General features: G+C 49.1%; 1 protein-coding gene across 2 annotated transcripts in view; it reads right to left on the minus strand.

Annotated features, from left to right (window-relative positions):
• The window catches only part of CROCC2 (ciliary rootlet coiled-coil, rootletin family member 2), a 109357-nt gene that overhangs the window by 70771 nt on the left and 24917 nt on the right, over nt 1–13669 (minus strand). For both annotated transcript variants that reach the window (XM_056808008.1, XM_056808009.1), the window contains exons 2-3: nt 2686–2836; nt 1522–1667 (exon numbers count right to left, since the gene is read on the minus strand). In XM_056808008.1, the coding sequence (XP_056663986.1) occupies nt 1522–1667; nt 2686–2836 (297 nt within the window). The remainder of the gene's footprint in view (nt 1–1521; nt 1668–2685; nt 2837–13669) is intronic.

Genomic DNA, 13669 nt, shown 5'->3' on the forward strand with positions numbered 1-13669 from the left:
GAAATTGACTTAACTATAAAGTAACTACAAAGGCAGGGCAACCTTAATATTTTCAAATTGTTCTCAAAAATTGAGAAAGAACTGACCAGAATCCTTTTATGAGACAAATATAGTACCCAAACTTAAACCCAGAGGAAGATAAAATGCAGAAAGAAAACTATAGGCTAATATTATCAATGGACATTGAGTCAAAGTTTTAAATAGCATCCCATCAAATAGACTGTAGCAATTTATCCAATAACTTATTCATTATAATCAAGTGGGATTAATACCAGGGATGAAAGGATGATTCAATATTAGGAAAATAATCAACAGAACTATATTAAAAGCCAAGTCAGCCCAAACCACATGATCATCTCAATAGAAGCAGAAAGAGCCTTTGACAAGGTACAATAATTTTGTGCTAAAAACCTTACAAAGTATAGACATAGAGGTACTTTAAAAAATATCATAAAGAGTATTTGTTGAAAGCCCAAAGCAAACATATGCAACGGAGATACACTAGAAACTTTTCCAATAAATACAGAGGTAAAGTAAGGGTGCCCACTCTCCCCACTATTTGATACAGTTTTGGAAATGGTAACAATATCAATAAGACAAGAGAAAGGAAATAAAGGTATAAAGATAGGTAAAGAAAAGATAAAACTATCTTTGTTTGTTGATAATTTGATGGTGTTTTTGGAAAACTCCAGGGAATCAGCAAAGATACTAACTGAGATAATAGCTTCAGTAAAGTTGCAGGCTATGAAATAAATCCTCAAAAAACAAAAGTTTCTTTTCTTTTTTTTAAACCCTTATCTTCTATCTTAGAATGAATACTCTGTGTTAGTTCCAAGACTGAACATTAAGAATGAGGCAATAGGGTTTAAATGACTTGCCCAAGGTAACACAGCTAGGAAGTATCCTAGGTCACATTTGAACCCAGGACCTCATATCTTCAGACCTGGCTTTCAATCCCCTGAGGCATCTAACTGTCCCCAAATAATTATCAATATAATAATAATTATAATGATAATGATACACAAGCAGCAATAATAGAGAGGGAAAACCCATTCCAAACAATTACAAAATGCTTAAACTATATGGGGATCAAATTCAAGCCAGAGTTTGGAGATGGAAGCTTTTCCTCCTCCCCTAAACCCCCATTACTGTAATATAAAGACCAAAGTCATCAATAAAATGCATTTTAAAAAGATACGGGGACATTGAGGTGAGATGAACACCACACTAGGCTGTCTAAGAGTTAGAAAAACTGGGTTGAGCTTGGCCATGAATTAGTCATGTGGCTTGGGCAAGTCACTTCCCACTCTCTGCCTCAGTTTCCTCATCTATAAAAATAATATTAATAATAATAATAATAATAATAATCAGAATGTTGGGTGAAATAAGTCTCTACGGTCTTTTCCAACTTGAGTTGAGTGTGTCTAGGAATCAGAAGAAGACGTTTGGTTGGCAGAGAATTGACCCTCCCTAGCCTCCTTGCCTGTGGATGATGGTGGATCTCAGGTAGTGTTCTCTTACCCTCTCACTGACTGCATGGTGTTTGCTGGCAAACTCATCCCTTTCAGCTCTGGTCTGGGCCAAGAGGTCCTCAAGCCTTGAGAGCTCATCCTGCAAGAGCTGATTTTCTTCTTGCACGCTGACTCTAGGAGGCACTTTCCAGAGACCTGAAGGCAGAAAGAAGATGATGGAGGCACTGGGGGGCAAAGGCTAGAAGCAGAGAAAGTCCTCCATCTTTGTCTTTGCTGCAGGTAGAGGCTTCAGACCCCTGAATTGCCAGCAAGCTTCTGAACACCCCGGGGTGTCAGACACAGCCCAGATCCTTGCCAGGTAGTCCTTGTCTTTTGTTTCTCTGGGGGTGAGGATGGAGTAGAGAAGACTGTGTTTGGAGGCCATGGAAAGGAATGAGTCAAAGATAAATGACTAACGGATGGAGGAAGGGAGCCACCATGACCCAGCCTGGGATTCAGGATTCCCCAGGGGCCTCTCCGAAGGTTGCAGAGATATGAAAACAAACAGACTAATGCCAAATTGGCCACTGACACGGGACTGGTTTTTTCCTCTCTTGTTTGCTCCAGGGGTTAGATGTTAGCAGTAAAGTAATGCGTGAAGGAGATTGGCTTCAAACGTGATAAATGACCCCCCCCCCCAGTTAAGGCAGCCCCCTATCATCCCAGGATAAACTGTCGATCTGCAGAGCTGACTTTGTCTCCCTACTTGGTTTTTTTTTTTTTTTTTATCAGTGGTTTCATAAGAACCTTCCTCTAATCTATGAGATTTCATTTATTCACTTACCTGGCCCATAGTCAGTGCGTAATCAATCCTCCCTCCAACAAGCCCCATACCTATACCAGGTGCTATGCTAGGTGATGGGGATGCAGAGACAAGAGGGAGGCAGAGCCTGCCCTCCGGAGGCCATGCAGAAAACAAAGTCCAAAGTGGTTTTGCAGAGGAGGGGCATGCTCAGTGGGGTAGTGGAGGAGGTGACCCTTGGGCTGAGCCTTGAAAGGAGCTGGGTGCTTAGTGGAGCCCCAAGAGGAGGGAGGATTCCATTCTAGGATGGGGAAATGCCCAAGAGAAAGCAGAAATGAGACACGGAATGTCAGGGATGAGGAAGGGTCAAGATGGAAGTGGCAGAGGCTGGAAGGTTGTGTCCTCAGGTCCAGGAGACCTTCTGTTTATTACCTTGGAGGGGATCCTCCACCAGACTGCCTGTGACAATCTGCCGAATCCTGGCGGGGACCGGTGTGGGGGTGGCCTGTCCGCCCTCACCCTGGACTCTTAGGGTTCGGTCTTCTCTTTTGGCCTCTGGGCTCAGGACTGTGTCTTCTAATTTCTGAAAAGTATGTAGCCAAAGAGCATTACAGACTGGCCAAATCCTCCCATATACTCCCAGAACTAAGGAGAACGGCGGCGTGGCCTTAGTTGCTAGATCATAAGAGAATCCCATCCTCTGATCGGAACGAAGTGATGTTCCTCCCTCCAAGAACTTGCCTTTCACCTCTGCCCACCCATGAAAGGGAATGCGAGGGGGACAGCTCAGAGCAGCCTCTGTTTAGGGACGGAAGTCCCAGAGGTTGCCTGGCCCATCCTTCATCTACAAGCAGAGGACAAATGTGTCCAAGGAGTCACGAGCCTTTCAGCTCGACGGGGCACCAGAGACTGTCCACTATTTCTTCTCCAGATGGGAAAGCTGAGATTTGGGGACCCAACTCCAAAGTGTCCAAGACAGGATTTGAGCAGACAACTCGGACTGCGAATCAGTATCCTTGTCCCCACTCCTTGTTGAAGAAGGGGAAAAGGCACCAGGGAAGAGGGGGAGGAAGCTTATTTTCCCCAATGGCTCATCTGGAACGTAGCCTGCTTTTCACAGCTGTTCACAGTCCTGGGTCCCGGTGGGGCCCGGGTGGCCTGAGGTCTTTTAGATGCTCACCACAACCGTGCAAATGTGGGAGGAGAGAGGAGAGAGAGAAAGGCAGGATCAACTCGGGTTTTTGCAAAATAGTCACCTAAAAGCACATAGTGTATTCCTATATGGACCCAAAGGCTACAGAGGAGTCTTCTTTCCAGTGATCAGATGAGATAATTTTACAACTTATTATTATTAAAAAAAAAAAACAACCCTGACCTTCTGTCTTCAAATCGGTCCTGAGTATTGGTTCCAAGGCAGAAGAGTGGTAAGGGCTAGGCAATGGGGGTTAAAAGACTTGCCCAGGGTCACACAACTAGGAAATACTTGAATACAAATTTGAACCCAGGACTTCTCATCCTTAGGCCTGACTCTATCCATTAAGCCACTTAGCTGTGCCAATTTTTCAAATTTAAATGAAGTATTTGTTAAGCACTTGCTTGAGTGACTGGCAAATAATAAATGTGTAATAAACTATTGTTTCCTCCCTCCCTCCCTCCCTCCCTTCCTTCCTTCCTTCCTTCCTCCCTCCCTCCCTCCCTCCCTCCCTTCCTTCTTTCCTTCCTTCCTTCCTTCCTTCCTTCCTTCCTTCCTTCCTTCCTTCCTTCCTTCCTTCCTTCCTTCCTTCCTTCCTTCCTTTCTTCCTTCCTTCCTTCCTTCCTTCCTTCCTTCCTTCCTTCCTTCCTTCCTTCCTTCCTTCCTTCCTTCCTTCCTTCCTTCCTTCCTTCCTTCCTTCCTTCCTTCCTTCCTTCCTTCCTCCCTTCCTCCCTTCCTTCCAGCAGAACCAGGGTAGAGACTAGGAAACCTCCTTCCACTCCCATTTCCTGGGAAATGCCTCCCAAGGGTTCTAGGTGCCAAGAGAATGTTCTGGAGCCCCATGGCCTATAATTGACAAATGGATTTCCTCGGTGCCTTTTACCCTGGCATCTTAGCTGTGAGGCACAATTTACAGTCAAAGCAAACAGACAGAACTGGGCAAGGACCATATCTCCTTCCTCCCGTGGGAGCTACTAGTCATCCCCATCTGCTGACAAACCCTCCCTGCCCCCCTCCGTGGTGCGCATCTCTGCCAAGTCAACAGTGCACAGATGCGTGACGGGGCAAGTTAATGCTCCCCCCGCGAGGCAGTGCCCAGAAACTGATGTCAAGCTTGTAGATACTGAGCTGGAAGGGACCTTCGTGGTTGTTAGACTAACCCCTTCATGGGCAGATGAAGAAACAGGCCCAGAGAGGGGCTAGTAAAGAGCTGTTCCAAGATTTGCATCCAGCTCCTCAGATTGCACTTCCAGTGATTTTCCTTTGCCTGCTGAGCCCCAACCTTTCACTGAGCCCTGGAGAGGTGGCTTGTCATCTTCCTTTGCCGGGACATATTCTGTTACTGGGGACTCTTCCCTGCCCCCCAGCAAACAGATGGGCCTCTGACAGTCAGACACCAGCTTCTCACTCTTCACTCATTTCTCTTGATATTTCTGAAACCCTGATTGCCAGGTGTTTGGGTTTGTGTACGTGGTGAGGGACGCTGATGGGGAGAAAGGCATGTCCATCAGCCCCTTCCCCAGATCCCCCAGATCAGAGCTGAGGGGCCTCAGTATAAGCCCCCACCCCTAAGAGAGCCCTCGCTCTACCGCATCTGACAAGTAGTCATCCAACTTTGGCTGGAAGAACCTCCAGGAAGAGAAGTCTCGGCCTCACAAGGCAGCCCATTCCACTTTGAGGCAGCTCTCCTCATTGGAAGTGGGTCCTGAAACCCCGTCTACATCGGCCTCTGTCCGTGCTCCTGACTCTGATTTCCCAGCACAAGTCCATGACCTTCAAACCCTCCCCCCTTTCCTAAGGATCCCTGGCTTTTCTTTTTCAGACCAGACACTCCCCAAGCTTCCATGTGGTCCTCCCTCCTTGTCCTCATGGCTACTGTAATGCCATGATTCAAAGAAGAGAGCAGGGAGTCAGGATCCCTGGGTTCTAGGCCCAGTTCTGTCTGCCCCTAAGGGGGTAGAGAAGAATGTTGAATTTGGAGTCACAAAAACCAGGTTAGAATCTTGGACTCTGCCCCTAACTACTTTGGGTGAACCACTTAATGTCTCTGGGTCTCAGTTTCCCCATTTGAAAAATGAGAAGGTTGGATTAGATGGCTTTAAGGGAGGTCTCATCCAGCTCTACAATGCTGACTCTCAGATTTATTTCTGTGAATTGCCTCAGTTTCTCCTGTTTGCCCACTCAGTTCCCAGGATTTCTTTGAGAACTTGAATTCCACGGTTCTAGAGTCATCCCTTCTAGCACAAGCATTTGTATTTTAAGAGAGAACACTCTGTTAGTCCAGATGACCCTCTCCTGTGTAGACTAAAAAACAACCACAGCAAACCATGATATTAAGTCCAGGACAAGGTACTATAGGAGCCCTTGAGCACTGAGGCTGCTGGGATGTTGTAGAGAGAGGTGTCTTTGGCATCCAAAGCCAAGTGTTCTAATTCCAGATCTGTGCCTTCTGAGCTGGATGACCACGAGTGTGAGTTTCCCACCAGGAGTCTGTTTTCTCATCTGGGCAATGAAGATCACAAGGACTCTATTGTCTTCCTCAAAAGGATGTTGAAAAAACCAAATGGGAAAATGGGTGGCCTGATGGCCATCATTATTTCATACATACTTTAAGTGTTCAAGAGCTGGGGGAATTCAAGCAGGATTGCCTCTATTTTATTTTACAGAGGAGAAACTAAGGCTCAGTGAGCCATTGCAATGACTTCCCCTTCCTTCCCTCTTTCCCTCCTTCCCTTTCTTTCTTTCTTTCTTTCTTTCTTTCTTTCTTTCTTTCTTTCTTTCTTTCTTTCTTTCTTTCTTTCTTTCTTTCTTTCTTTCTTTCTTCCTCCCTTCCTTCCTCCCTCCCTTCCTCCCTCCCTTCCTCCCTTCCTTTCCTCTTTCCCTCCTTCCCTCCCTCCCTCCCTCCCTCCCTCCCTCCCTCCCTCCCTTCCTTCCTTCCTTCCTTCCTTCCTTCCTTCCTTCCTTCCTTCCTTCCTTCCTTCCTTCCTTCCTTCCTTCCTTCCTTCCTTCCTTCTTTCCTTCCTTCCTTCCTTCCTTCCTTCCTCCTTGGTATGGCAAACCACTCTAGGATCTCTGACAAGAAAACCCCAAAGGGAATCATGAAGAGTCAGACATGACTGAACATCTGCTGCCCGTGGTTTTGCTTTTCTCTTTTTATCCCTTGTACCTGGCTCAGCTGCTGGCCCAGAGTTGGTGCTCCATAAATAATAATAATAATAATAGACATCCTGATATGATAGTAAGTAAATGGACTGATTGCTCTCTCTATGCAGTCGGGCTTCAGTGACCTGCATGCCTGCTTTCAGTCCTCTTTCCCATGAGGATTGGCTTTGTGGGCCTGGCAAGTCCCTTAACCTTTCGGTGGCCACAGGCTCTCCTGCGAATTGCTAAGGGGTGACGAGGGACAGCTCTGGGAGGAAGCTGCTCACCAAGAGTGGAGGAAACGCAGGCTTGGGCACACGTGTGCACACCTGAAGCTCCATCTTCATGCATGTGTGTGTGAGTTGGCGGGGTCCCTGCGCCTTTAAGAAATTCCAAAGTTAACCAAGTAGATAAAGGAGAGGCTGTTGTGAGCGTTCCTTAGCAGGAGGCTGGGCGATTCCCTGGTGCGATTCTCGGCATCAGCACGCACATCATTGAATCCAGGACAGAAAGGCTCAGTGATGGAGGGCAGTGGGCAGCGGGAAGAGGGAGGAGGATGCCCAAGAGGCCTCGGGGGACCGTGAATGGAGGAAGAAGAGAAATCATGAAGGAATGGAACTCTGGTGTATTTTTTGCCCCCTCCCTGCCATTGGAAGGCAGCTCATCCAAAATGGAGCACCACTCTTTAGGCAGCCTGGGAAACTGAGCCTTGAACAGAGAGCCAGGCATCATGGCAGCCATTTCTCTAGTCACTCCCCAAATGCTGTCCTATGCCAAGGAAAGAGCCTTTGACTGGGAGGCAGCAGAGATCTGTGTTCAGATTCCAGTTTTTGAACTGAGTGGTTGGGCCTCAGTTTCCTTCTCTTTATCCTAAAGCAATTGAACTAGCCTGGAAGTTCTTCATCTTTTTTCTTTCTCGACCCTTTTGATGGTCTGGTGAGGTCTGTGGACTCAGAATGACGTTTTAAAATGCCTTCAAGTAGAAGAAATGGGTTGATCAAGGAAAGGGCAGGACGGAGAAAATAAAGGTACCATGTTTTCCCCCTCTAAGTTTACGGGTGCCCTGAAATCCACCCCTGGGCCCCTTGGGGGTTCGCAGGCCTCAGGTTAAGAGCCCCCCTTTGTCTCTAAGACCCCATCTGGCTCAACACACTCTGATTTCAAATTTGTTGAACCTCTGTGGAATTCAGGTTCTCCTCCCTGAAGACCGAGGGATTTGGGCCAGAAGGGGCTCCAGGTTCCCCCGGCCTCTGCACCCCCATGATCTTGGGGTGGTTCCCACTTCCAGGACACAGAGACTTCTTCTTGGGGTGCTCTCCCAGTGAACAAAGCCCTTCCTTTCCTTTTCTTCTTCTCCTCTCTCCAGTTGCACCCCTCCCCCCTCTTCTCCTTCCCTTCCCCCCTCTCTTGTCTTCCTTCTCCCCCGCCTCCCCTCCCCCCTCCCCCTTCTCCCCTTCACCCCAGGGTATCAGAGGCGCCACATGTTAACGGGAAAGCAGCTCCACATTCATAAACTTCAGTCATTGCTAACGTTTACAGTAGGTCACTTATTAGCAAAGCCGTGGCCGAGCAGCCTTTGCCAGGGTAATGGGTTCCAGCTGCTGCTGCTGCTTGCCGGCACCAGGCAGGGCCTGAGGGGAGCCGGAGGCATCTCAGGCTCTCCTCGGGGTGTTGCTGACGTCAGCAGCAGCTGGAGCAGGGGGGAGGGGGGCGCTGCTGGAGGGCCCCCTCCCCCACATCCTTTACTTGAACCAACCCAGAACCACCTGAATCTCCTGATGGGATTTGGAGCTAGGAAGGGCCTTTGAGCCCATCTAGCCCTTTTCTCTCGGAGGATCATCGCACAGGTCAGGCACAGAGTCAGAAAGAGCCGAGGTAAACCCTGCTTCGGATGCTTAGCAGCCATGCAGCAGGGCCTCAGTTTCCCCATCTGTAAAATGGGGAGGGGTGGGCTGCATGATTTCTGAGGCCCTTCCCTCTAAATCTGGGATGCTGTGGACAAACGTTTCTGGAGCTCTGCTGCCATAGAGACCTTGGCATCCAGCCGAGCTCATGAGGGTGACGCTGGGATTTCGGGGAGCGTGCCTCCTCCAGGCTGAGCCCGAGATCCACAGCCCGGCAGACCAGCTCTTTCCACCTGCAATGAGAGCCTGGACAAAGGGAAGGCTAATGATTACTCTCCTTGCGCATCCCCCTGCCCACCGGCGCTGGAATCCTGGAATCGGCCCGAAGCCTCCATTCCACACGATGAGCGGCCAAGCTGATCTGAGGCTGCACTTCACTCCGCTTGCCCTGAGGGCACAAGTTGCTGGATCCAGCCCAGGAACATGGTCTCCCAGTTTGGGGAAGCTGGTTTCGGATCCTGGAACAATTTCCTGGCCCAGCCGAATGGCCAGCCGTGCGCCTGGCTCAGACCAAACCGGATGGGCCATTTCTTCCCCAAGAATTCCCAGGTGCCCGAGCTCACGTTGTCTTGGTCGGATTTCACTTATCGGGGAGTCCGCCCCGGAGAGGGGACGCCCTCCAATGTAGACACCATTACGGAGGGAGGAATCCCCTCACTGGAGGTCTTGGAGGCTTTGGGCTCAGAATCCAGAGAGCTTCTTGTAATTGCCCAGTAGATCCAGGAACTTAGACGAGGGCAGGGCTCAGTCAGAGACAGGTCCTGTGTTTTCTGGAGGGTGAGTCAGCCCCTGGAGTGCACCAGTGGGCCAGAGGCCCGATGGACTCCCCAGAGGAGAATTCGGAGAGGAGTCTGCCCTATTCCTATCTCTGCACAGGGTCTGCCTTGGGTCCTGTCCCAGGTCCTGCATCCCCACTGCCCAGACCCTTCCTCTCTGGGCCAGAGGAGCCCACGTCCCCAGGATGGGTCTGGTCACCCTTGACCTTGTCACACTGTAGCAGGGGGCCAGGAAAGGGAGAGATTCCATACCGTGGTGACAGGGTTGAAGGAGAGATCATGGATGGACACGAGTTGGGTAACAACGTCGCCTTTCTCTTGTTCCTTACCCCAAGGGGTTGAGGTATCTGGCATTGATTCATGCAAAGGGGCTCAATCTCCTCAGTATCAGAACCAGTGGGTTTGGCCTAAATCAAAAAGGGCTGTAGCTGGACAAGATACCCCATTGGCTGCCTAACTGGCAAGTGGCTGGGTAGGTCATGGGAACTAAGAATTGGAAGGGATGCCTGAAAAACAACATGGAACTTGAGCTAGATGGCTCAGTGGATTGAGAGGCAGGTCTAGAGACAGGAGATCTTGGACCAAAGTCTGACCTCAGACACTGCCTGGCTATATGACCTTGGGCAAGTCACTTACCCTCCATTGCCTATCCCTTTAGCCTTGGAACCAATAAACAGTATTGATTCTAAGATTAAAAAAAAAAAAGAATATGGAACTCAGGTCCCATCCTTCAGGACCTCCATCCACTGTGGATCCAGTAGGGAGCCAATATGAAGTCCTTGTCCTGATCCTCGGAGCACAGTGGCTGGCACCGAGTGTCTCTGCTACACATTACTGCCTTCGGTGATGCCAAGGAGGGGCCGTGGGGTGGGCAGCCATTATCCTTCAATGACATTTGAGCCCGCTTCCCCAGTTACTAGCTTCTCCAATTACTGCTAGCATTTCAGCAAGCAGAAAGCTGAAACCTTATTCCCAATTTGAGCTCAAAGTGATGACATCAGTTTAGTGCTGGGGCTCCATGCTCAGAGCCAGGACTATATTCTTGAACCATCTGTAGATATTTACAGAACGATTGGCCAAAAGGCCCCACAAGGGCATCGTTGCCCTCTTAATCACACAGGCCTGCCTAGGGGTCTTCCAGTGTACCCCGGGAGGCGCGAGTTCAGACCCTGCCACGGTGACGGAATCCCGTATACTGTCACCATCTTTGTCTAATAATCCCTGTTGTTGCTCCTGGAACTTCAGAATCGACGGGGACACATGGGGGTCCCACAATTGGGGATCCGAGCAGGGGGGATGACCTGGCAAACTTACTGGGAATGGGCAGGATGTGAGCGTGGCCAGGGAAGCTTATCCCTTCTTCAGAACAAGAATGACTAAAAGAAGCAATCCAGTTCCCTTAGAATATGTCTGTAGTCACATGAGGGCATCTTGGAGCTGGCCTAGGAATGCGTAGGGTGAGGAAGGAGGAACAGAGGACCTGCTCCAGCCAGAAATGCTCAAGCTGGGACTGAGCTTAGTCGGGTGGTTAAGAAATAGGAGGAAAAGAGCTTCAGGAGAGAAGGAGCCATATTGAGCGTGAAAGGAAGAACCCAACATGCAGAGAACCACGGATGGAGATAGGCAGCAAGATGATGACAATTGTCTGAAGTCAGATCTGAACCCAGGACCTTCTATCTCTAAGCCTGGCTCTCCATCCACTGTCACCTAGCTGCCTCTAGCTCCATTAATTAACTCCTTTAAGGAAAAGCGCCCTACCATACTTGCCACTACTGGATTCTGTTGGAACGACTCTAGTCCCATCTCATGGTCTATGCAAGACACAGTGGTTCAAATCCTACCTCTGTCACTTAGTAGCTGTGACTACAATCCTCTCCCCACCCCCTTTCAGCCCCTTTCCTCTCCTGGGTTTAGAAAAGCCCAGCATTCCATGGGACAGTGACTATGACCTTTCTCGTTGACTTAACCTCAGATATGGCAACCAAGATGTGTTAAATCTATTTGGAAATTTCACACATAGCCTGTCGCCCCCCACCCCCACCCCTTCCCAAGACCTCCCCCTTCCACATACCCATTTCCTTTCTAATGTGCTCCAAAATCAGTGAGGTGGAGCGGAAACTTGATGGTTTCTTTGTTGTTGAGAGGGCTGCTGCTACTAATGCCAGGGCGCCATATTGTATGTGCGACGGACAACTGTGTGTGTGTGTGGCTTCTCCAAACCTTTTATCTGCTCTTTAAAAACTCTTACTTTCCATTTTAGAATCAATACTGAATATGGGTCCCACAGCAGAAGAGTGATAAGGACAAGGCAATGGGGGTTAAGTGACTTGACCAGAGTCACACACCTAGGAAGTCTCTGCGATCATATTTGAACCCAAGACCTCCTTTCTCTAGGCCTGGCTTTCAATCCACTGGGCTACCTCATTGCCCCTTACTTATCTACTTACATCCTCCTGGGATCCGAAGCACTTGGAAAACAAAGACTTTTTTACCTTTATACACATAGTAGGTGCTTTATAAATTCTTGATTGACTGGAACAACATGAAAACCTTTTTTCAGGGACTGGAAGGATTCTGCTTGGTTCCAGAGGGCAGAACCAGGGACCAAATAGGGAAAGCTGCAAAAGAGGCCAATTTATATCTTCTGACCTATTCAAGCTCTCCCCAAGTGGAGTGGGCTGCCTGGGGAGGTGGTTAGTTCCCCCTTTGCTGGGTGCACATAGTAGGGATTCCTTTTGTGCCTGGATTGAGCAAGAGCTTTCAACTCTGAGATTCTGGGTTTCTATGACAACTTTTGGCTTTCTGGACCCTAAAAGGGATTTCCCGGGACACAAGATTGCCAACCTGGCTAAGGATGATGAGAAAGTGTCCCATCTCTCTTGGTCCTTGGGTGTGCCTGTCAACCCTGCTCAGCCAATAGTAGGCATCATGGGGGCACCTGAGTGGTCCAGTGGATTAAGAGCCAGGTTTAGAGCTGGGAGCTTCTGGCCTCAGAGGCAGAGATGGAGGAGTAGCAGGTGACTGACAGAATCTCTAGGTGGCCCCGGAGAGAAGTCCCACAGCTCTTCTGGAGGCTGCCCCCTGCACTTAGGATGGCCTCTCTTTCGGGAGGATCTTTCTCCTTGCATCAAGCCTAAAGCAGCAATTTTGTAGGTTCAGATTTAGTGCTGGAAGAGATTTAGAAATTATTGGATCCAATGCATTGATTTTATAGATGGGAAAATTGAGGCTCAAAGAAGCTGCCTCGCTTGCCCAAGGTCAGAAAAATAGGGGATTTGAACCTGGATCCTCTAACACCAAATCCAGCACTGTTTACCCTGTACTGCCTCCATACAAAACTTTCAGTTGTCCACTCTAGGGCCAATGCAATATTCTCATCAATCTTCTTTGTGACAGGCCTTGAGTTAAAAAAACAAAAACAAAAAACAATGTTTACTTCCATCTTAGAACCAATTTTGTCTATTGGTTCTAAGGCAGAAGAATAGTAACGGCTAGACAATGGAGGGTAAATGACTTGCCCAGGGTCACATAGCTAGAAAGTGTCTGAGCTCACGTTTGACCCTAGGACTGGCTCGTTCTCCACAGAGCTACCCAGCTGCCCCCTGGCCTTGCCATTCTCTAAGACTCTCATCCTGAGCCCCCCAAGTCTTCTCTTTCTCAGACTAAGTAAGCCTTCTTCCTTTAAAAGCTCCACGTGTGTCCTGAGTTCAGATCTACCATATTCTGGTTCCTCCCTTATGAATGTTCTGCAGATGACCCAAATGTGGCCCCTAGAACCGAGCACAGCACTCTGAGGGTATGTGACTGAGCCAGGGGCCAGGGTCGCTTTGGAGGTTCTGTAATTGATGTCTTTTTCAATATGTGTTTTCATGATTGTTTCAACTAACTTCATGGTCTTAGGGAATCTGCTTGTTCATCTAGAAGCATCATTTGGAGGAGGCTAGAGAGGCTTGGATGGAGTGCCTGGGGTGGGGGGGTCTGCGACTCAGAAAAGACCCAGATATGTTGGCTCTCCCCCAGAGCTTGGCCGGCTGGCCGGTCTTTTGGGTACTCTCTCGAGCTTCGGAGAAGTCTCCCCACTTCCCCAAGAGATCGGCGTGTGGACATTGGGAGCAGCTGAGGGTTGTGGGATAAAAGAAGCTCCAGAAGGAGATCTGGAGAGCAGGAAATCTCCGAACTTGCGGACAAGCATTTGTTCGGTGCCTCATCCGAGCCCAAGACTGTACCCAGGGTTGGGGGGGGGCACAAAAGGTGGTCCCTGCCCTCAGAGAACTCGTAACCAAGGAGGCAGGGGAAGCCATGGCGCCTCCCAAGGCTTGCTTTTTCTGGTGGGTGGAAAGGAGGCTGGATGCTTTCTAGCACTTCACAGTCTGACCCAGAGTTTGGGGCCAGGCAGCTTCCCT

This window comes from Monodelphis domestica, chromosome 8 (assembly GCF_027887165.1).
Source record: "Monodelphis domestica isolate mMonDom1 chromosome 8, mMonDom1.pri, whole genome shotgun sequence".
NCBI classification, from domain to species: domain Eukaryota; kingdom Metazoa; phylum Chordata; class Mammalia; order Didelphimorphia; family Didelphidae; genus Monodelphis; species Monodelphis domestica.